The sequence below is a fragment of the Trichosurus vulpecula genome, chromosome 2 (genome assembly GCF_011100635.1).
Source record: "Trichosurus vulpecula isolate mTriVul1 chromosome 2, mTriVul1.pri, whole genome shotgun sequence".
Classification (NCBI taxonomy): domain Eukaryota; kingdom Metazoa; phylum Chordata; class Mammalia; order Diprotodontia; family Phalangeridae; genus Trichosurus; species Trichosurus vulpecula.
The window spans coordinates 138,889,393-138,914,855 of record NC_050574.1 but is presented as its reverse complement, the minus strand read 5'-3'; the positions used below and the strand labels follow the sequence as shown (position 1 = coordinate 138,914,855).

The following is a 25,463-nucleotide window of genomic DNA, read 5'->3' as shown; positions in this document are numbered from 1 at the left end:
TTCAAGGTTTGTAAAGTGTTTTATAAATATTAACTCATTTTATCCTCACAGCACCATTTTTGACTCTTTTCTCACCCCTCCCCTAAATATCCAGTCTGCTGCCAAGGCCCAGAAACTCTAACTTCCCTATGTGCTCTCTTCTGTCCTCTGATGCCACTTTGTACAGACCTTCATCACCTCACACCTAGACTGCTACGATGGCCTCCTGGTTAGTCTCCCTGCCTCAGATCTTTCCCCACTCTTGTCTATCTAATACTCAATTATCAAAAGCACAAGTCTGACCGTGTTACCCCTTGGCCTCCTATTCAGTTAACTCCAGTGCCTCCCTATTAGCTTTAGAATCAAATTTTAAATTCTCTTACATTTAAATTTAAATTCTCTTAAAATCCACCATAACCTGACCTCCTCCTACCTTTCCAGTCTACTACTTTATAGCCCTCTACGATCTGGTAACACAGTATTCTTCAGTATTCTATACCACTTCCATCTCCCAATTCTGCATTTTCACCTGCTGTCCCCTTGCCTGGAATTCTCTCCCTCCTCAGCTTGGCCTCCTAGCTTCCCTGGCTTTTTTAGTCTCAGCTAAAATCCCACCTTCTACAAGAAGCCTTTCGAAGTTCTACTTAATGCCAGTAACTTCTTCTGACCTCCAATTTATCTTGTGAGTATATATATATATACATATATACACATATTTTTTACTAGTTATTCGCATGCTGTGTTCCCCATTATAATGTAAGCTCTTTGAGGGCAGGAGCTACTTTTCCCTTTCTTTGTATCCCTAGCACTTAACACAATGGCTGGCTCATAGTAGGCACTTAATAAATGCTTATTGACTAGAAGAAACAATTCACATTTACTATGCACCTTTGGGTTTGCAAAGTACTTTCTATTACAACAACCCTCTGAGGTGAGTAGTGGTAATATAATTATTGCCGATCTCTCATGAAGAGGCTGAGGCTCACTGAGGTAAGGTGATATATGTTTACAGAGCAAGTTTTAAAATCCCGGTCTCCTGACTGCAAGCCTAGTCTTATTTCTACTACAATATATAGATTTCCGCAGCCAGCTTAATTTAGCCACTGGAAATTCCCCTCTGTTTTTCATAACTTCGATTCTATTTTAATGCTTCTATCAAAGATGTATCTGGGACACATAGGACTATGTTTCTGGGACATCTTTAAAGCTCTGTCTTCGTGGCTTTCTCCTGTGGTAGTAGCAAGACAGCAATGCTGTCTCATTTGAGGGAGGAATAAGCTCCATCCCATTATGGATTACAGGGTTGCTGGATTGAAGCACAGCATATTTCTGAAACATAGAAGTGTTTGATGGCAGCTAAAATATAGTTGCATTCAACAGGTTTTCCCCTTCTCACTTCTTCAGCTCCATCTCATATAGTACCTTCCTATTTGCTACATTTCACCAAACTTTGATAGTATAGGGTTATTCTGCTTTTTTTTTTATCAGTATTGTTAAATTCCAGTTTTCTTGTGAAATACAATAGTGTTATATTCGACAAACTAGCCAATTAGAGAATCCTAACCACGACATCTACTTGCCACCCCTGACTTAAAGAAAGCAGCTGAAAAAGCTCACCTCTCTGATGTAAGAACAAATGAAACCTCCATGTCTATTAACTACCTTTTCATGTAGGATTTACTTTAGTGAAATACACAACACAGGCCAACAAAATTGGAACCTGAATTAAAGTCCTTAGAATCACAAAGCCCTCAGACCAAAGATCACAGGATCATAGGCTTAAAGTTGGAAGGGGCCTCAGAGGTCCAACCCCCTTTATTTTACAGAGGAGCAAGCTGAGGCTTAGAGAAGTCAAGTGATTTGCCTAAGTTCTTAAGGGAGCAAAGCCAGGCTTTGAATGTAAGTCCTCTAACTCCAAATCCAGCATCCTTTCCTATAAAATACAAGGAAACTGCCTGATTACCGTACCAGGTAATCCGAAGCAGAGCATGGAGTTCTTCAAAACAGGCTTCAACCTGCAGCCTCCTCTGGCATCTGTGTGTCTTAGGCAAAGTTCAAAAATCCCTGCTTTCCTGTCCTGTCCCTCTCCCTCCCCCTCTCCCACTGGAAATATCTCCTCTGTTATTGTTTGCTGGAAGCCAGCACATGGACCTTGATTTGCTCACCAAACAAATACTATGCCATGGAGAGCAACATTTCAAGGCATTAGAAAGAGGTATATTTATTTAAACTAATTTTTTTAAGTGTCACTGTGTATTGTGATGTAGGAGGCTGTTTATCTTATCTACCCCTACTCTTTGCTCTTCATGGCCCTGTTAAGAAGAAAGGGTCATTATCTTGTGACATCCTTTTCTCTGTCACTCCATTCCATGTTACTTCAGTGAAGGGTTTAATAATCTTTGGCATTAGATCAAATGTTAATAAATTCAAATAGAAAAAAATAATGAATTCTTACCATGCGAGTAGAGATTGTTTCATTCTTTGTTTTTCTATCTTTATTGCCCAGCACAATACCTGGCACATATTAGGTGTTTAATAAATGCCTATTGACTGATTGATTATTAAAGCAATATACCAAATACACATTACTGGGGTTTTCAAAGGCATGTTGTAGCTTAGTTGTGGCTCACCTTGCAATAGGAAAACCACAGTCCTAGGTAGTTAGAGCTGGAAGCAATCATCTTGTCCAGTAGTTTTATTTTATAGATGAGGAAATCAGAGCCTAAAGGGCAAAATCTAAGCTGGGATGCCAAAAACTATTTTGTTAAAGTTGACAGTCAAGAAAGAGCTATCTTTCATCTTGATTCATAAAGACACAAAACACTATTGTCACAACACTTAAGAGAGATGACAAAGGGTACATATCAGTTGCCAACAGCTTGCCTTTCTGCACTGGGCTGACACTATCATGGTTCCATAGGCTGACACTGTAGTTCATCAAGGAAAGCAATGATCACCCAAATATGTGATCTGACAAAGTGAAATTTAGAGCTAGAGGGAACCTTAGATATCATCCCAGAGATTCTTGGGACCTGTGTTAAAATAAATTTTAAAATAATTATTTCAACAGAATTGTTTTTTTTGTAATCCCATGTATTTTATGCATTTAAAAACATTCAGTCCATCAGACTGCCAGAGTGCAAAGAAAAGGTTAAGAATCTCTGATCTAGTACAATCCCTTCATTTTACAGATGAGGAAAATGAACCCTGGCAACTCCAAGTGATTTGTCCAAGGTCGTGAAGGTAATATGGTCGAGTCTGTATTTGGACCTTGGCCCTGGGCTGCCAAATATCAACGCTCTTTCCATTACCAAGTGCTGCCTCCATTTTGTATCTACCTGAAGTACCCTGTAATAGCAGCAATAGAGTCTGTGGGGCTGGAGCAACTCTTCAGCAACTAATTGACTTTCTTTTGCAGTCTTCTTAGTTTCTTCATTGTTTCCCTGAGAAATTTAGAAGAGAATAATTACTAAGAATAAATAATTTGTAAATCACAGCTTTCTCCACTCATGCTTTTATGAACCAGAGACTAGAGAAGGGGTGTGTGTGTGTGTGTGTGTGTGTGCGCGTGCGTGTGTGTGTGTATGAAATACTTTCATGCAAACTCCTTGAAGGTAGGGGCTACTTTTGTTTTTATACCCGCAACTGCTAGTACAACACCTTGTACATAGTAAACTCTTAATAAATGCTTGTTAAACTGGATTAGAAGGGAATGGGAGAGAGAAATGCCTGGGCCAGAAAGGAAGAATAACTTGAGCCTGGGGAGAAGGAAAATGAAGCTGTTCCAACAGTCACAGCAGTTTGGCTGTTCAGAAGCTATTGTGTTGGCTAGCTTCGCTGAAGGGTAAAGATGGGTTTGTGACCCTCATGTATAGACCTTTGTCTGTTTGAGAAGGGCATTGACCAATTGGAATGTGTTCCAGAGAAGAGCCACCAGAATGATAAGGGGCCTGGAGACTGTCACATAAGGATCAATTGAAGGGACTGGGGATGTTTAACTTAGAAAAGATTTATAAGGGGACATGATTGTTGTCTACAAATATTTGAAGGGCTCTCATATGGAAATAGAATTTGACTTGTTTTGCTTAGCCCAGGAGGGTCCCCTTACAGAGTCAAAGAGCCTACATCAAAAGCCTCTAAGAAAAATATGAATTGGTCTCAGGCCATGGAAGAGCTCAAAGAGGATTTGGAAAAGCAAGTAAGAGAAGTAGAGGAAAAATTAGGAAGAGAAATGAGAGATACAAGAAAACCATGAAAAACAAGTCAATGACTTGCTAAAGGAGACCCAAAATAATACTGAAGAAAATAACACCTTAAAAAATAGACTAACACAAATGCCAAAAGAGCTCCAGAAAGTCAATGAGGAGAAGAATGCCTTGAAAGGCAGAATTAGCCAAATGGAAAAGGAGGTCCAAAAGACCACTGAAGAAAATACCACCTTAAAAATTAGATTGGAGCAAGTGGAAGCTAGTGACTTGATGAGAAATCAAGATATTATAAAACAGAACCAAAGGAATGAAAAAATGGAAGACAATGTGAAATATCTCATTGGAAAAACCACTGACCTGAAAAATAGATCCGGGAGAGATCATTTAAAAATTATTGGACTACCTGAAAGCCATGATCAAAAAAAGAGCCTAGATATCATCTTTCAAGAAATTATCCAGGAGAACTGCCCTGATATTCTAGAGCCAGAGGGTAAAATAGAAATTGAAAGAATCCACCAATCACCTCTTGAAAAAGATTCCCAAAAGAAAACTCCTAGGAATATTGTGGCCAAATTCCAGAGCTCCCAGATCAAGGAGAAAATACTGCAAGGAGCCAGAAAGAAACAATTTGAGTATTGTGGAAACCCAATCAGAATAACCCAAGATCTAGCAGCTTCTACATTAAGGGATCAAAGGGCTTGGAATATGATATTCTGGAGGTCAATGGAGCTAGGATTAAAACCAAGAATCACCTACCCAGCAAAACTGAGTATCATGCTCCAAGGCACAATATGGATTTTCAATAAAATAGAGGACTTTCAAGCTTTCTCAGTGAAAAGACCAGAGCTGAATAGAAAATGTGACTTTCAAACACAAGAATCAAGAGAAGCATGAAAAGGTAAACAAGAAAGACAAATCATAAGGGAAGTTGAACTGTTTTGTTTACATTCCTACATGGAAAGATGATGTGTGTAATTCATGAGACCTTTCTCAGTATTAGGGTAGTTGAAGAGAATATACATATACATATACATACACATATATACATATTCATACATATATACATATATATATATATATATATATATATATATATATATAGAGAGAGAGAGAGAGAGAGAGAGAGAGAGAGAGACAGAGGTCACAGGGTGAGTTGAATATGAAGGGATGATATCCAAAAAAAATAAAATTAAGGGATGAGAGAGGAATATATTGAGAGAGGGAGAAAGGGAGAGATAGAATGAGGTAAATTATGTCACAAAGAAGTGGCAAGAAAAAGCAGTTCTGTTGGAAGAGAAGAGGGGGCAGGTGAGGGGGAATGAGGGAATCTTGCTGTCATCGGATTTGACTTGAGGGAATAACATACACACTCAATTGGGTATTTTACCCCACAGGAAAGTAGGGGGAAAGGGATAAAAAAGGGGGGATGATAGAAGAGAGGGAAGATAGGGGGAGGAGGTAATCACAAGCAAACACTTTTGAAAAGGGACAGGGTCAAGGGAGAAAATTGAATAAAGGGGGACAGGATAGGATGGAGGGAAATATAGTTAGTCTTTCACAACATGAGTATTGTGGAAGTGTTTTACATAATGATACATGTGTGATCTATGTTGAATTGCTTGCCTTCTTAGGGAGGGTGGGTGGGAAGGGAAGAGGAAAGAGAATTTGGAACTCAAAGTTTTAAAAATCAGATGTTCAAAAGAAAAAGTTGTTTTTGCATGCAACTGAGAAATAAGATATATAAGGAATGGGGCATAGAAATATATCCTGTCCTATAAGAAAGTAAGGGGAAAGGAGATGGGGGGAGGAGTGGGGTGACAGAAGGGAGGACTGACTGGGGAACGTGGCAGTCAGAATATATGCCATCTTGGTGTGGTGGGGAGGGTAGAAAGGGGGGAAAATTTGTAACTCAAAATCTTGTGGAAATCAATGTTGAAAACTAAAATAAATAATGAGATCTGAAAACAAAGGAAAAGAAGTGGAAATCTGCCCCCTTCCCCGCCCCCCCCCCAACCTTCACACTTCTCAATCTCAGTTCTCTCCTTTGGCACTAATCAGAGTAAGTCCAATCCTTCTTTCACTCATTTCCTCCCCTTCCTGCCTTGATATTATCGCTGCTTCAAAATCTGAGGACTACAGCTCTAGAAATGTACTGTCATTTCTCCATGCTTTACTCATAGTCAAGACTTCAAGACTAGTTCTTCAACTACTAGTGACAAATAATTTTCTAACAAGCCAAGTTCTTTGCCTGTTTATTTTCTAAGTTAATAATATATGTTAGAAGTAGGCTCAGATATAAGGACAAGCATGCCTTATGTTAAAAGGATTTGGCTTCAGACACTTACTAGTTGTGTGACCCTGAGCAAGTCACTTAATCCCGCTTGCCTCCAAAAAAAGAAAGAAAGATTTGGTAGCCTGCTTTATATTATAATAATAATAACTTGCATTTTTATGTGATTTTACTTTGGCAATGCATTTTCCCATCTGTCACTTCAGTTGATCTTGACAAATCTATAAGGTAAGGAGGGCAGGTGTTACTAGGCTTATATTTGTAGGGAAGGAAACCAAAGCACAAGGAGGTTAGGTGATTTGCCTAAAATCACATATCTAGTGGTCCTGAGCATAGTTAGCTGGTTGTCTTTTTAAAGTAAATCAGATCCATGAGGATGGCATCAACCATACATTAAAAAGTTAAAGAAATCCACCAACCAAACTCTTCCCAGCTTTTTTTCCTTATCTTAGAAAAAGAAACATCCAGTAATTCTTGCATTGAGTAGTTCTGGATTGTCCTTGGACAACTGCACTAATTGAAGACATTCTTCTCTGCTGTCTCTGACCCTGAAAAAAGGTTTTTTTGTTTTATTGTTCCAGACAGGACCTGGATGGTTTGGAAGGTGAAGAAGGGAGAAAAGAATAGTCATGAATATTCAGTGAAGTGGTTCTTATTTCTGCATAACTGATACAGTCTTAAATTCTTTCCCTGTTATATAATGGATGAAATGTTTTTGTAACCAACTCATCTCCTAAAGTTGACAGTACTTCAATAATACTAGATACAGTCTATTTGCCACTGATACTTTCAAGGTAAAAAACCGTAGTTAAAAAATAAGTAATATTTTTATTCTGACATAAAGGATTAATGATCCAGAAAAACATTTTTATTCTTTCAAATGTTTAATTTCACATTTTTTTCTAGTAGTGGAAACTTTGGAAACGAAGTATTTTGCAAATTCTGTGCTGAATGGCAATCTATAGCAATAAAGCTGATAGTCTAGGCCCCAAATTACAGATAGGAGGTAATTAATTCAGTGAATCTGCACAATAATAATAATAACAACAACATCTGACATTTATTGGGCATTTTGAGGTTTGCAAAGTTTTTTATATAAATTTGATGATTTGAACCCCATCATAAACCTATGAAGTAGATGTCATGGGCATGATCATCTCCATTTGACAGGTGAAGAAGCAGTTTCAGAGAGGTTAATTGACTTGTCCATGGTCACATAGTACTTAAGTATCAGACACTGGGTTTGAAGCCAGGTCCTTCTGTCTCCAAATCCTGCACTCTCTCCACTAAACCATGGTAAATCTCTTCTCCAGGATATTCCCTCTTCCATTCCTTGAAATTAAACATAAGTCTCACATTCTCAGGCTATTCCAAGTTAATTAGAGAGGATAAGATGAGACAAAAAGATCATGAATCTTTAATTCTTTAATAATCAGAATCTTGAGCAAACCATTTTTGAATTTAGAAGTCATTTTTCTAACCTTTTGTTTAACTGAAAATGTTTGTGCTTCAAAGAGATATATCAAGTCCCCCTCTACTTCCCCCTTGAGACTACGAATATTTTGGCTACAGCAACTCTCAAAAACCATCTAAGTTACAGAGGAGTTGAAATCCATAGCAGTGGAAGGTATTGCAAATAGAGTGAACTACAGAGCATTGAAATAATTGGCTTAAGTTTGTGTACTCACACAGATTATGCTCTCCCCACTTCCTTAACCTTAATTCTTTTCCTATAGAATTAATTCCGATTCACTTATATTTCCTTAAATCAAGAGATCACCATTAGGAACTCCTTTCAGCATATCAAATATTGAATCACAAAATGTAGAAATAAGAAAAAATATCATTGCTTTTATAGCAAATTTGCTACATCTCTTTGTATTCCCTGCTACTGCTAAATGAGAAGCAGGAAGGTTTCTATTTCTCTCTCTTTCTCTCTCTTCCTCTTTCTCTTCCTCTCTCTCTGTCTCTCTGTCTCTGTCTGTCTGTCTGTCTCTCTCTCTCTGTCTCTCTCTCTCTCTCTCTGTCTCTCTCTCTCTGTTTCTCTCTCTCTCTCAGACTGATTGATTTGATAAAGGCCTCTGGACTCGCATACTAAAGATTACAAACAAAAACAAACAAAAGGAGACGTGTGGTTGTTATATGATAGCCTCCTCCTCCTCATAGAAGTAGACCAAACCAAAGGATTTCTTTTGCTCACTCTGAATAAATAAAGTAAAAGGAAGGCTAGATTCTAAAAGAATAGGTAAAAGTAGACTCATTAAAGGGAAGTTTTTTAGAAAGCATCAAGGTTATTATATGTTCCCTATAATACATTTCACACACTTTATGCTTTACAAAACATGTCATTCAAGTCACACAAAACTTACTTAGAATGTAAGCTACTTGAGAGGAGAGATTGGATTCTTTTTGTTCTTGTATTCCAAGCACCAACCACAATGCCTAGCACATGGCAGGCACTTAATAAATATTTGTTGATTGACTGCTTGGTGAAACTATTTGTATCTCTTACAGATGGAACTCAAAGTTAATTATTTGTCCAGTATGCATTTTCATTCAGAATATTTTCAAATTGATTAAGTCAAGGACAACTTTGGGTGTTTTGGGGATCCAGACATTAACATTAAAACCTTTAATTCTGGACTAACATTTATTAAAAAAAAATAATCTTCTAATCTTTTGTTAAAATATAGATACATTTTTCTGCCTCATACATATGTAAAAATTCCCTCTAAAAATATCCATTTCAACTTCTACCTCCAAGCTTTTGCAATAAAATGAATTCAAATTTACTTGTATTTCCCTGGATAGAGAAGATATCATTAGTAACACTTCTCAGTGTTTCGGTTGTTGAATGGGTAATATTACACGTTGGAAGGATGGTATCACTTAAATCCATTGAGCCACACCATAAAATGATAGGTATATCTATAGGGGGTCTTATTGGGTTTTTGATATTCAACTGGCCAATCTCCAACATTGATATAAAATTCTAAATCTGGCAAATGAACCCAAATACACACACACACATATACATACACATACATATACATACATATACATACATATATACATATATATGTATATATGTGTGTGTGTGTGTATATATATATATATATATATATATATATATATATATATATATATATATATCAAAAGTAACAATATTAGGAGAAGACCTCTAAGCCTTGGGTACCAAGACTAAATGAACATCTTCAACTTTCTTAAACTTCTCTGAAAGAGCTCAGCATTTAACAAAGTAAGTCATGGAGGGGACAAGAAGGTAAGGATAGACATTTCTTCATTGTTTGACATCAGAAAACCATGTGACAAGTTAGGATGACCTTGAGAGGTCATCTCATCCATGCATCAGTGACTTATATCCATTTTTTTAACCTAATGTGATAGTTTGGAGCCATGGCATTGAGGATGGTACATATTGGTGCACAACCCCTACTCCAGATAAAACATTTCCCTGATCTTCCCAGATATAAGCAATCTCTTCTTCCTTGAATTTCACATGTCTCTATTACATGCAGAATCACAGAACTGCAGAGGTGGAAGTGACCTCAGAGGCCATCTAGCCTGATCTGTACCTGACAGGAATCCAGACATTGCTTGAAGACCTCATGGGGCAACCTATCATCTGCTGAGGCTACCTATCACATTTCTGGAGAGCTCGAATTGTTAGGGAGTTTTTTGCACTGAATAAAATCTAATTCTCTGTGGTTTTCACATTGCTCCTAATTTTGTCCTCTGAGGCCAAGCAAAACAAAGCTAATTCCTCTTCCAGAGGAGAGCATTTTAAATACTTGAAATGAGCTGTCAATTCCCCTGAAACCCGTATTGTAAGTCTTTTCTTCTGGCTAAACATCCCAAGTTCTTTCAACTACTCTTCATATACAGTGATCCTGAGAGCTGTCACCACCCTGGTCATCTTTTTCTAGATGCTTTCCAGGTTTATCCATGTTTCTCTTAAAATGCATTGGCCCATAATTGAATATAATACTCCAGACATTTTCTGACCAGGGTAGAGTACAGAGACAATCATCTTGCTTTATCTGGATATTAATTATTTCTAAACAGAGCTTTAAGAACACATTAGCATTTGGGGCTGTGGTGTCATGCTGTCAACTCATTTAGACCTTTCTACCCACTAAAATCCCTAATTCTTTTTCAATCTGCCATGTACACACACCTCTTCGGTCTTGTACTTTTAATGTCGATGTTTTGTATTCTGATACAAAATACTTTATTTCTATCACTGTTATACTTCATCTTATTAAATTGGTGCCATATTCTCTTCTCTTATTAACTTCTATCAGTGACTCTTCATCCATCTCCACAGCTTCAATTATTACCTCTATATGGATGACAACTAAATCCACTTCTTGAATCCTGACCTATTTACCAAAGTTCTGTATTTCCTGGGCCGTATGTCTTTCAAGCATTTTAAATTTAATATGTCTAAAACCAAATTCATCTTTGCCTGTCCTTAACATATTCTTCCTTTTGAGTTTTCCTGTTATTGTCAGTGAAATCACCATTCTCCTCATTATGTTGTTTCGAAACTATGGAGTTATCTTTGACTGCTTTATCCACCTCATCTCTTATATTCAACTAGACCACTAAGTCTTGTCATTTTTACTATTACATTTTTCTTCCATTCTTTCCTTTGTATTCTCACAGCAACAACTCTAGTTCAAGCCTTTATTTTTTCTGGTCTGGACCATTGCTGTACTTTCCTAACTGATGTCCATGGTTCTAGCCTCCCTCTACAATAATCCATGTCCCACACACAGTCTGGTTAATCTTCATAAAGCACACTTCTGATGATGTAATTTTATGTTAAAAAAAACCTAATGCTTCCCCATTGCCTGTTGAATAAAGCCTTAAACTTCTTAGTCTGGGGGCAACTAGGTGGTACAGTAGATAGAGCACTGGCCCTGGAGTTAGGAGGACCTGAGTTCAAATGTGGTCTCAGACTCTTGAGACTTACTAGCTATGTGACCCTGGGCAAGTCATTTAACCCTGATTGCCTCACCAAAACAAAAAAAAAACTTAGTCTGGTTTTCAAGGCACTTAAATGATGATCTCTCTTTCCTTATATTCTTTTTTTCCCCTTATATTCTTCCTTGTATTAAAATGGTTCTATGTACATGTCTTATCTTTTCTACTAGATGGTAAGTAAGACCCCTAGGGTAGAAACTATTTCTTATGGCATCTAGCATGATGTCATAAATATAAGACATAAACATGCTGAATGAATCTATTCTAATTTTAAAGAACCAAGGAGAAGACAATGATACATCTAGTGCTTAACAGCCTTCATCAGTAGGAAACTCATGTCTAATCCTAACCCTTAATGCTATACTAGAATCTGTTCCCTTTTGTTCTGAGCTGTAGTTAGTTATTCTCTAAATTATTAAGTGTTTTTTAAATATTAAGTATTCAGATATTTTTAACCCTTTTTCTTTAACCCTTCTTTCTCAAACTAAACATTCCCAGTTTCCTCAGCCTTTCTATGTGGATCATATTTCTAACTCCCTAATACTTTTTGTGTCTTTCCTCTAAACCTTCTCCCAAATTTCTAGTATTGTTTTTCCATTCTTGACCCCAAAGGGGTATAAATTAGGGAAATTAATTAGTCCTAAATATAATAGGAAGATAACAATAAATAATTTTTAAAAACATGAGCAGCAATAATCTAAAGGACTATGCCAAGGGCACTTAGTGTTTTAATTTTAGCAAAAGAGCTTTGCAATCTGGAATGAGAGTTTGAGACGTGGTAAGGTATGGAATAGCAATGTGTGACTGTATGGAGGAGGACTCAGGTGGGGAAGGGAAGAGTAAATAAAAGAATGAGAAGGATCAGGCAGCAGAAGAAAAAGCAAGGAAAGAAGGGGAGGTGGAAAGGATGAAATACGAAGGGCATAGATCCTTACCCTCTTGCCTCCCTCACTGGTCACTTGGCTATGGACTGTGTAGTCGGTGGGAGCAGAGGGTATCAGAAGAGAGCAGCAAAATGCAAAGGCACAGCCTATAAAAGAATTGGGGCAGTGTCAAGCCAGGCATTGGCCCAGGAGGAAAGTTTGGCTTGACAGTGTTAGTTAGGAATGCAAGTCCTTTGAGAGCAAGTATTGTTTTTCCCTTTTGTCCTTTTATTCCTAACGATGTGCACATAAATGTTTAAAAGTGCTTGTTTAGTTGAATTGACTTGGAATAAGGAGAGAACTGGGTTCATATCTCATCCCTGACATTGACTAGCTTTGTGACACTAAAAAGGTCCCTTTTCCTTCCTAAACTTCAGTTTCCTCATCTGTAAAATTGGAGATGATGAGAGCTGCCTTTCCTAACTGAGGAAAGGGCTCTGCTAAGCTTAATGGACTTATATGTCATATTTTATTTCCATTTAAAAATGAAACAAAATTGTTCTTAGAAGTAATTCTGATACCTTTCTTGGTAGTGACAGCAACATTTCATCTGAGAACATTTTGAACTCGGTGTCCTTCCCTATAGACTGCCAGTAGACATGCCTATTGAAAACAGTTCAGTGAACAATCTTGTTCCCAAACCTTGCTGGGACTTCATTTAGCGTCTGCTGAAGGGAAGGAAGCAAAGGCCTTTGCAACCTGAATCTCCTTGATTGGACATGCCGGGTCTGAGAATTCTCTTCTGGGCATTCATAGTACTTAGGATACACTGGTCCTAAGGGAGACAGGGCTCTTTCTTAAAATGTCCTAACCTTGTATAGAAGGTATTGTAACAACCTTTCTTTTGTTCTCACCTTGGACTTAAGGTAATTTCTTGTGCAACATCAGGAAATCTCCAGACAGTGCCAATCTTTAGGTAAATTAAGTAGCTGCCCCCTAGAGCCCTCAGCTTCCTCCCCACTTTTTTTTAATCTGCCCTGACCCCTCACTGCTACCCCCCAGGAAGCAGCATAGCTCATAGCCTCTCAAGACCACCAACTCTCTCAAAACCTAATCTTAGGTTCAGCTTTCATAAACTTAGGCACACTGTGGAATAAATGCTCACATCTTCAAGAGTTTATTTGCATTTTAAGAGGTAAGAAAGGAATGAATATCTAACTATGAGATTGTGAGTATCAAATGGTGGTAGAGAAGGAGTTTGGCATGTGCACATGAGAGGAGGAAGGAGGAAGCCTCTTCGGATCATACCAGTTCGTAAAATGGTTGTCTCCTTTTAAAGTAGTTCCCGTTTTCAGGTACTCTGAGGCATTCTAGATAGTTATGAAGTCCATGATCATGATTACACAAGTAATCTGCACTAGTCCTCCAGGAAAGTTCATATACTCTTTCTCTTTCTCTCCCCAGGCCCATATTCCAACTGATTACCACTTGTCTGGTCCAAAATCCAATACTGACAATTTTTTCCCCTTGAGGAAACTCAAGGACTGCCGCAAAACAAACTCTATCTGGGGGAGTTGCCCGGAAGGACTTGCCTTACTCTTAGATTTTGTGCCTCCTATGCAACTTTGACTATACGCTCTCCTTAGAGCTCTTCTGAGCTAAGAGTTTTGTTCCTTTCCTCTTGTCTTATCCCAGGTGGGTGAGGCACAAATTTAAAATTTCTGCCTCTTTGTTTCCTTGACTTCGTTCAAGGCCTCCCACTCCAGGAAGGCTTTTCCCAGCTGCTAATGCCTTCTGTTCTCAGATCCTCTTCCACCTACTCTGCGGTATATCTTGTTTGTACATAGTTGTTCACAAGTTGTCCCCAAGTTAGAATGTGAGATCCTTGAGGGCAAAGACCATGTTTTTGCCTTCCCCTGTATCTCCAGGGCTTTTCACAGTGCTTGACCCATATTAGATGCTTCTTAAATGCTTGTTGACTGGACTTCCCCAGTCCCTGACTTGTCTGGGAATAAATTTTAGGTGCTCTAGGTCATAAGCTCCTAGAATGCAGTGGCTATACATACCCAAAGTGTATAATGACACCTTGTATTACATCATTGGGTTAACATAGCGTATATTCTGAGAGGCGCCACATTAAAGCGATGAGTTTTAGATTTGATTATCTAGAATTTCTTAGTTCGAATCTTGTCTCTGATACTTTCTATTGATGTGATATTAAGGAAGTTACTCTTCTTCTCTGGACCTTAGATTCTTTGCCTTTAAAAGGAGGATACTAATATTTATACCACCTACCTCACAAAGTTACTATGTGGAAGGCAGATTGTGCCTTTTAAAGGTTTATGTGAATATGAATTATTAGCCAGGTATGATGATGATGCTGACCTCTGTTGCCCTGGCTCTGCTATATAATCATAGGCCCACACTTTAAAAGTCTCACATAATGATAATAGGTAACATTTTATAACACTTTAGAGTTTGCAGAGGACTTTAAATATATTCCCATCTGATGATCACAACAACCCCAGTGCTATTATTTAATATCTTCATTTTACAGATAAAGAAACTGATGCTGAGAGAGGTCAAGGGACTTACCTAAGGTCCCACAGCTAATAAGTATCTGAGGTAGGTTTCGGCCTCAGGTCCTCCTAACTTGAAGTCCAGCACTCCATCTACATACCACCTTGCTGCCACATGTGATCATATTCAAAGGTACCTGTGAAGCCGCACATTGAAGGTATTGCTGCCACATCCTCTAACTGCATGGGAGAGGGTGGACCATGGCACATGGCAAAACTCACGTCATAAAAACAACTTGCTTTTATAAAGCACTTTATTATTTCAGAGCACTTTGTATACATGATCACATTAGGCCTTCCAAATAGCCCTGTGAAATAGGTAGGAAAAGTGTTAGGAACTGAGGTTTAGAGGGGTTAAGTGACTTTACATAGGTGATATGTGTCAGCAACAGGACTTGAACCCAGGTCTTCCTGACTATCTACTACAGTGACTAATAGGTAGCAAAGGCAAAGACCTCCTTCTGACTTCAAATCCAGTATTTCTTCCATAGGTTTATAAGAGCAGGCTGTTTAGTTCTAGATTGACAGTGTCCCTACTGACTTCTGGAATTGACTTTACACTGGAGTATTTCTAAATGGAGTGTACATTTTCTCAGACCCTCCCACCATCAATTTTAGGCCCCTTCCTCTGATTTAGTCCCATTCTCTCTACCCCCATTCTTAAGTGGACTATGGGCCTAGCTCCTCTGCTAGTGTCCATAGGTATCGGTGAGCATTCATCTTTTCTAACCCAGACTCAGGCCCATCATGCTGGCTGTTTTCATGCTTCCATGCTCTTTGTTGCAGCCTCTGTCTGGCATTCTTGCTCCCACCTGGGGACCCTGGGCTTCTGCTTGGTGGATAGTTGCCTTCTCTAGCCCCAACCACACTACTCTCCGGCTATCTTCATGTCGTGTCGTTGCATCCATACTGTTTCCCTTACCCTGTCCAGTTATATCTCTGAGAACAGTAAACACATCAATGCAACCATTACTTGAAAAGATATGTCAATAAGTCAGTTAATTGACAAGCACCTATTAAGTGCTTACTATATACCAGGCAAGGAAAAATAATGTCCCTGCTCTCAAGGAGCATACATTCTAATGGCAAGACAAACATGAAAATAGCTAGGTACATACAAGATGTAGAGAGAATAGATCAGGGATAATCTTGGAGGAGAAGGTCCTAGCATCTGGAGGGACAGGGAAAAGCCTCCTGCAAAAGGAGAGATTTCAGTTGAATCTTGAAGGAAGTTAGGGAAACTAAGAAGGGGAGGTGAGAAAGGAGAGACCATACCAGGAATGAGGGACAGCCAGTTGCCCTGTGATTCCAATCACCATCCCAGTGACTTCCCTGACCAAAATTCCTTTTTGACTTTTCCTCACATATGTGTTGTTTTCCCTTTTTGCTTGTTTGTATATGTATCCCTCATACTTAGCAAACCGTATTTGACAAACAGGTATTTGAGGCAGGTAGGTGGCTCAGTGGATAGAATGCTGGTCCAGGAGTTGGGGAAGACCTGAGTTCAAATGTGATCTCAGATACTTACTAGCTGTGTGACCCTGGGCAAGTCACTTGACCTCTGTTTACCTTAAGCCACTGGAGAAGGAAAATGGCAAACCCCTTCAATATCTTTGCCAAAAAATCTTATGAATAGTATGATCCACAGGGTCATGAAGAGTCAGACATGACTGAATCAACTGAATAACAACAAAAATTGACACATAGTAGGCACTTAACAAATGACTTTTCCTTCCTTCATTCATATTTGAGTTTCTGCTTTCACCATACAGGATTATAGATCACAGGATAGTCTCTTACCTTTCAGAATGTGTGGAGACTGAGCCACATGCTCTTCTCCATAAAATATGTCTGTCTTCAGCCTGTCTTTGACACTCTCATGATGTGGTACCTTATCAGGAATGAGCCATCCTTTCTGTCCAAAGGATCAGGGATACGAACGTAGACTAACTTTTGTAGCAAAAGTGGTCTGATTGTAACCTTGAATGGTATTTGTCCTGACAGAAGAAAATGCAAAAAAACCAGTCCTATCTGGGTAGGTGTATGTTATGGTCACACGGTTAATTTAATCACACTCGTACTACACACAGGTGAAACTAATAGGTATCTTTCTTTTTTCTAGAGTATCCAAGACCAGTCACAAAAAGGAAGAAATGGCCGTATGAATTGTATAGAGCTAAAATTTTAGAAACAGGAGTAAGAGGGACAAGGTGGTGAAATAGAAAGCAATGCTGGACCTGGAGTCGGAAGGGTTGAATGCTGCCTCGGTAGCTGGCTAGCTATATATCCCTGGGCGTATCATTTCACTCATACGAATCTCAGTTTCCTCATCTGTATAAGAAGGATGATAATACCCACAGCACCAACTTCACAGGGCTTGTGTGAAGATCAAGTGAGACAATGAAAGTAAAACTGTTTACAAACTTTAAAGGAATATATGAATGCTATTCTTTTGTTTCAGTCATGTCTGACTCTTCATGACCCTATGGACCGTACTCTTCATGAGATTTTCATGGCAAAGGTACTAGAGGGGTTTTCTCGGCAGAGATACTGGAACAGTTTGTCATTTCCTTCTCCAGCTCATTTTCCGGATGAGGAAATGAGGCAAACAGGGTTAAGTCACCTGCCCAGAGTCAAAAGTCTGAGGCTGGATTTAAAATTTAGGTCTTCTTGACTCCAGACATGATGCTTTATTTACTGCGCTACCTAGCTGTCCATATATGAATATTAGCTATAATAATTATCATTATTAGGACCCTAGAAGGATGTCTATCTAGTTTCTCCTCCTATCCCTTAGAAAATATGAAAATAAAACCATCTACTTCTAAAAACACTAAGATTTCACAGACTTCCTCCGTAACATCAAACCCCTGTCAGTCATTTTTCTCTGTTTAGCCCAAGTAAAAAGAAATGGTTTATTTCTACCAATACAGAACCTAAGCAGCTTTTCTTCTCTTATCCTCTCTTCATTTGACATCATCTACTTGTCTATTTTTCTTCCTCATTCTGTTTATTTTTTTCTACCCGCTCTTCTCTTTCCTCAACCTCTCCTTCCTTGTCTCTCCCCTCCATCCCTTAAATAGTCATGATAAGGAACTGAGGCATGTTTCAAAATATGTATTGTATTTATTGAATCCTCCACCAAAGTCCTTCTTGACATTGACAGCTGAATATAAACTCTGGTAGGCCCTACTAATATGGAAGGTGGCAAAGTCCTGTCCGACAATTCAGTTCATCACTGTGGTAGGTGCTGGTCTGAGCATCACCAGGTGATGAAATTTCTGGCCATAGCAGCTCATAAAACTAGATGGAGGGGCTGTGATATGTGTATGTCAAAAATTATTTGAACAATTGCAGATGATTACTCAAAAAAGCTTTATGTTCCCCATGTGTTGGTAAGCAAAATGGGCTCTTAGCACTTAGTTCAACAAATGCCCTTGAAGAGTTTGGCTTTTGTTTCCTTTGAGTAATTCAGTGTATTTCATTGAGTCTTACTAAGTGCTAAGCCCCAGGCTCTAACCCCTATTAGGTGTTAACCTAACCTATGTGGATGTGAACCTCCCAGGGTCCTAAGGGGAGGGGCTAACTCAAGAGCCAATCATAGCAGCCTAAATTATGGTCATTCAGATGATGTTTGATGACGTCTGATACCCTATAAGAAGAGAAGACAGAGCCATTCGCACAGGGGCTCTCACTCGTGGTGGTGCTGAGGTGGACACTCCAGGCAGCTGTAGCTAAGGGCCCTCCAGCTTGTAACCCAGATGCTGAGACTTTGTTAAACTCTGGTAACTATGAATTGGGATTTGAATCAGACATGATCTGTCTGTTGATGTTTGTAATTTGTTTGTATTTGTTCTGAAGTTCAGGATGCTGGCTTTTTCCCCTGAACTAAGTGAATTGTGTTTGTATGCTGAATTAAAGTAAGCTTGTCAACCCCTTAACCTTGCTTTCCTTCGTTAAGCAGATCAAAAGAACCTGTGCTTTTGCGGCATGCTGGTAGCATTCTTGTCGTTGGGCTGGGGTTGGTCTTACACCCCCACAACAGCTGCTAGCCGGATTGTTGAAACACCCCATTTTTAATTTTAAAAAATTAAGTGAGTTTAAGCTTTCATAGGATCTAGAGCCTCAGAGGTAATCTCCAATCTCCTTATTTTAGAGATGAGGAAACTGAGGCCAAGAGAGTTTAAGTGATTTGCGTAAAGTTATGCAGGTAGTAATGTCAGAGCTGGGATTCAAACCCATGTCCTGGGACTCCAAATTCAGTGCCTTTCTACTGTATCATACTGCCTTCCTTTTCTTTTCTCCCAATTAGATAATATTTGTAATGTGCTTAGCTCAGTGCTTGGCACATAGTTGGTGATTAATAAATGGTTGTTCCTTTACCTTTCTCCTTTCTCCTTCTTCTCTCACTCTCACTGTCAGAAGATTAAATAGCTATCTTGTGATCCTCAACTGATTTTGTCTGTGGTTCAATGGATTTCAACAGAAAAAAAGTTCTCTAACTCTACAAGGTAGGAACAATAATATAGCATTTACATAGTCTGTTAAAAATATTTGAAGACTGGATTCTCAGTTTTTCAGATTTTCATGCCAAAAAACCCTATTCAATTGTGAAAGAACTCTGCTAGAGTAAATAAACTTTAATAACTGCCTAAAGAACAAGAAGGGACAAATAATTGGATGGTGAAAAAAAGTATATATAAAAATAATATAATATGAAGTGTTTAAACCCACTGGAGATTTACTTGAAATTCCTAAAGGAAGGACAAAAGTTGGCTTTTTTTGCATTTACTACTTACCTTTAGGAAGCATCACTTGAGAGTCACACCTCAAAATATATATAGAAAAAATTAATTGAACCATTAAAAATACATATTATGAAGTACTCAGAATTTTCCTACAAATCTTTCCTACATAAGTCACTTCTGGCATGAAATTGAATTTACAACCAGAACAAAGTAATCAGATCATGTGATGAAAGAGGCATAAGCAATTTTAACCTCATCAAAGAGAAAATGAGTAGTATAGTTTCAATTTGCTGCAAATTGAAGGAATGTGAATTCTAATCAGCCTTGTGGGTTAATATCATGGAACAGAATTGGATTTGAGATAGTCCTTTTTATACTTCATGTATCTAAAATTGCTTTAAAAAATGAATAATGCAGTGATGGTGTAGACAAATAAGGTAACATTCAGGTTAGTACTAACACATACTAATATTTTGGGCCATTTAAATCAGAAAACTTGAAAACCTTTCATTTGAAAAATAAATTATAAAGCGTAGAATTTTAAATGTTTGTAGTACTCAATGCTAGAGATAGAAAAGGCCCATAATATACTTTTTCAGTGATTGGGTAGGATCTACCATGTTAAAAATAATGCAAACACTAGTTACCACCAATAAGAAACTTTCTTGTTTAAAAAAATCCAAATGTCCAGGAAATTTAACATTTAAAATTTAACATTTTATAATTTTTATAAAGTTTAATCATTGAAACTTGTTCATGGAAATATTTCTGTCCATATTGCTACTTTGTATCTTATATATTCAAAATTCACACACAAATGCGGTGGGAAGAAATTGCCAAAATTTTAAAAAACAAGTGTTCAAAATTGTTTTTACATGTAATTGGAAAAAATAAAATATCATAAATAAAAAGGGAAATATATCTGTTTAATATAATTGATGTTCATTTTTTTCATGTCTATCACTACCCATTGACTCACCTTCTCATTTGCCCTCCTTCGCCCCAGAGTAGAAGCCCTCACTTGGTAGCATATGTATGATCAGCAAAACAAACTGGACATAGCTGGATATACTGGCCCCATCTGAGAATTTATGTCTGATTTTGCATTCCTCTGAAGAGGAAGGAGGTAAGTTTCATCATCAGTCTTTCAAAGTCTGAATTGGTTGCTGATTTGGTCAGAGGTCTAAGGCCCTTGAAAGCTGTTATTCCTCAGATTATTATAATGGCCATAATGTAAATTGTTCTCTTCATTCTGTTCATTTCTCTCTGTATTAGTATATATGAGTTTTCCCATGTGTATCAGAGGACTGGCCAATGAGCCTAGCCCTTATAAGCATGTGTAGAATGCTCAAATTTTGAAGTATGTGTAGATACTCTGTAACTGGTTCTAGTCTGCAAACAAGTGGTAAAGAGGAGTCTCTTTGGTTGTGTAGTTAGAATAGAGGGAACATATAAAAGACAATAATTAACTAGAACTTGGTCCTTCTCTTCTGCTGACTTCTTCCTGCCTGATGGTGTTCTGGTGAGAGAAGAGAGACAATGCTGTAAGAGAAGAAGTCTCATACTTTCCCTATCCGAGGCCGACAGATACTCCATGACTACAGGCCTCAGTTTTGTTCTTTCAATGTAGGTGAAGGAGATTGGAGATAGAGGCCCAGGAGTGGAGCCCAGGCCAAACAGTCCAACTTTGAAGCTCCAAGGAGTAATGTTTGAGATCCAACTCAGTGGTAGCTGAGATGAAGACTTATCCAGCATCTATGCCACATTTGGACAGGAATTTGGTGGGACCAACGTTATGTGGAAACTGTGTTAAATATGAGCCCACTTTGCCAGGAGACTGAGGTGGTATAGAAGAGAGAGTGCTCTTAGATGTTTGGTGGTGGGGTTGGAAATAGAGATGTTTGTACTACTGTTCTTTGCCACATCTTTGAAGAAAATACCTCTTGATATTAATTGATTAGATGGAAGTTGGGTACTAGTCACTGGTGGCTAACAGTGGTGGGAAAACATGAGAATGAGGCCTGAAGCCAATAGTGTTAGAGAAGAGACACTCCAACCCCTCAGGGCTACCTGTAGAGCCCTCAGGAGAGATGTAGACTGACTTGAACTGGAAGAATATGGTTAGAGTACTTGCTATACATTTTCTGAATCTGTCATATTTACCATTTTTTATGGTACAACAAAATTCCATTACATTCACATACCACAATTTTTTCAACCAATCCCCAAATGACAGATATCTATTTTGTTTTCAATTCTTTCTTATGGGAAAATGTGCTGCTAGGAATATTCTTGTATACATGGGTCCTTCTTTGGTGTACATACATAATAGCAGTATTGCTAGGTAAAATTATATCTACGGTTTAGTGACATTGGGGGTATAGTTCCAAGTTGTTTTTAATAATGGTTGAATTGGTTCAAGTAAAAACAGTACATTGATCTGCCTGTCTAGCCAAAGCCTCTCCAAAAATTGCTATTTTCTTCTTTTATCATTTTTGCCAGTCTTATGGCTGTGAAGTGGATCTTCAGAGCTGTCTTTATTAGTGTGATGTTAATGCAATGGGAAGATCTTTCCCATCCATTAATAGGCTTATGTGATCTGCTTGAGTCACATGGAAGCTTGAGTCACACGAGCCTGTGGTGGGAGGAGCTTGCTGAATGGGTGGAGCAGGAAGGGATGGAGCAGGAAGTTGGAGTGAGTTGGAGCTGAGAGAGAGAAAGGAGGTGGAGAAAGTAGAGCAGCTGGTGTGAGTGAGAGAGGGAGTGATTTTGCTTGAGGGGGTTTGTTTGTGACTTGAAGGGTGGAAGACTTGGGGATGGCAGTGCCCCCTTCATTGATAGTGTGTATAGATTTCTTTGTTGCTATGAGGAATTTGGGCTTTCTGGTGTTTGAATAAGTGTTTTGGTTTCATCTTCAATGAAGAGAATCTGTTATATCTTGCAATTCAAACCTGGGAATACACTGGCATATTCATAGCAGCCGCTGTGGGTATCACATTGGTGATATAATTAGTGTTTTGAAGCATATATTCATTTGGTTGTTTAGCTTTTTAATTTGAGAACTGCCTGATGAAACTCACTTTTTCATTCAAGGTTATTTCTAAATTATCACCAGAAGAAAGCTAGAGCCTGTAGTATCTGGGCATCTTTTGACTATAAAACATCTACGCAAAAATGTTTGTAGTGATTTTATTTTTACTTCTAGACCTGAAAGTCTTATCCCCATTTGTCAAATTAACTGTAATAAACATAATATACCAGAAGCAAAATTGCTTCAAAATACAGAAATTCCCAAAGGGAGATAAAATACTGCAACATGACCCTGTACCATGCCACATAGCATGAAAGATTTATCTAAGAATGGCCTATGGACTCACCTGATTTAAACCCCATTAAAAACTTATGGACTATTATCAATGCAAGATTTGCAAAAATGAACTGTTTATCAAAGGTACACTTAATGTGAAATGGGATAAAAGTGTAGTTTCAGGATGAAGAATATGTGTCAAAGATTTGTGAATTCAATGCCAAATCATGACAAATTAGTGATTACAGCAAAAGGACATATTCTACAGGGTGTTCCTAAAGTCTGGACACATAGGCAAAAATGCACATTTTCAATGAATGAAATGAGTGAAATTTTCAACAACATTTTGTTTAATTGGAATATTAATAAATAACATCTTCAATATGATTTCCATCATTTAGGATGCAAAGGTTGATGCGCTTTGCAAGATTCATGTGAACTAGATGCAATAACTCCACATTGCCGTCAATTTTTAGCACATTCACTTTTTATGCATTCAATCAAGTGTGTTGCATCTGTGATTTTCATTGAGTACACCTTCTCCTTTAGCATACCCCAGAAAAAGAAGTCAAGGGGGCTAAAGTCTGTTAATATTCCAAATATTTCAAAATATGCATTTTTGCCTTTGTGTCCAGACTTTAGGGACACCCTGTATATTAAATGTTTTTTAAAGATGCGAAATATCGTAAGGTTTATTGTATAAGTCCAAGTTAGTTTGCATACCATGTAGTTAACATTCAGACTGTACAAAGAAAATGGATTCTGAGAGGACTTTATATCAGGAACCAGGTATTTCTTGTATGCTATGATCTAATCAGTTTCGTTTCTATAATGTTTACCCATACTACATCTTGCATCTTTTGATACTCTTTTAGGAAAAAATACTTATAATATATAGGGTTAAAGGTTCTGCATAGTCTCCAAGCCTCTAACCCCATTCCCTTCTCAAACCTAAACCATATTTTCTAACATTTTTTTCATTTATACCCACCTTAGCACTGAAACCAACTGAGTATTCAAGCACACATTGACTTATTTGGAGGTTCTTGTAAAGTTTGTCATCTAATTTCTCTACCAAATCTTATTTTGCAATAGATATAGCTATGCAAACTGCATTTGTCTTCCTAGTGGCCTTTATATTTATGTGCAACATTAATTCTACAAGATGAGATGACCAAATGTTCCATTAAATGATATTCTTTATTGCCTTTGGCTATACAGTGAAATCAACTCTGCCAACTCCTTTGGTTGTCTCTCTTTCCTTAGAGAGAGAATCTTCCTATTCAGCTGCAATTTTTTTTGGTCTCCTTGTTTATCATGAAAATATCAATATTGTTGTGATTCAGTTCTTCCAATAGCATGTCAATTTACCGGTCATTGGACAAAGTTCTCATATTTAGAATATCTATAGTTAAGTTAATGTTGGTGTTTGTGTGGTGCAGGGGATAGGGCACCGGACTTGGAGTCAGGAAAATCTGAATTCATATCCTGTCTCAGATTGGACAAGTCACCTATTGTTTCTCAGCTTTAGCTTCTTTGTATTTAAAATGAAGATAATAGCAGCACCTACCTTATAGGATTGTTGTGAGGATCAATAACTTAAGTACAGCACTTTGCAAACCTTAATGTGCTATATAAATATTAGTTGTTATTATTATTGCTTTTACAAAGGAATATATACTGGGAAAATATAGCAAAACCAAAGTACATTTTCCACAACTCTTTGGGCCACACTTGGTCCCTGGGAGATTGGTCTCAGACTTAACTCAGTTTCTACATAGCATTCACCCATTGGGTTTACTTCCACATGTAGCTTAGTCACTGGATGACATTTTCTCTCTGCTACTGCTGGGCTGTGCTCCTCAAGTCATTGATACTGGACTCCACTTCCTGACCTCGTGAGAGCCTGCTTTCCTGACTTTCTGAAGCTCACAGGATTATAGATATTTCCAATCTCCTTTACCTAAAGGCCAGAAGGATAACACAGAGACAGAAGCAACAGCAGGGTAGTGTGGTCTATGCTCTATAACAGCTCCAGGTAAGTGAGAGCCTGAGGCCCCTTCCCTACTCAGAGGCCCATAGTAACTTTTCCTCCCTCTCCAGTGTCAGCCAATGCAGAAAGAGCCAAGGTGAGCAAGCTAATGTTTACAGATGGTCTCAAATGGCAAGATTTCTAATGTCCCCTGCATCCTTTTTTGCCACTTTATTACTGTCATTAAAGAATAGAAGGGAGACTCATAGGATTCAAGGACATTTATAATTTTTTCCAAAGATAATTACATGGTGGCCAAGCTAACAGTATTGAGTTCCCTACCTCTCTAGGCTGGTCCTCTTGTGCACTTACCTCATCTTTTCTAGATTGTAGACACCTCAAGGGCAAGGCCTTCTCTTACTGATTTTTGTATCCTTGTGGTGCCTTTCCCATAGTAAGTGTTTAATAAACACCTGCTCAGTTGTTGAATGGTAATGAAATCAGCTC

At 38.2% G+C, this 25,463-nt stretch overlaps 1 protein-coding gene across 1 annotated transcript; it reads right to left on the bottom strand.

Moving 5' to 3' along the window:
- Positions 1-1,161: 1,161 nt before the first annotated feature.
- POGLUT3 (protein O-glucosyltransferase 3) lies at positions 1,162-21,273 on the bottom strand. The gene is given in 12 exon segments (XM_036743955.1): positions 1,162-1,308; positions 3,318-3,422; positions 4,088-4,100; positions 6,870-7,065; positions 9,271-9,412; positions 9,414-9,484; positions 12,928-13,082; positions 13,084-13,135; positions 13,138-13,185; positions 16,730-16,813; positions 16,816-16,926; positions 21,186-21,273. Coding segments are annotated over 12 exon segments (1,212 nt in total).
- Positions 21,274-25,463: the final 4,190 nt, after the last annotated feature.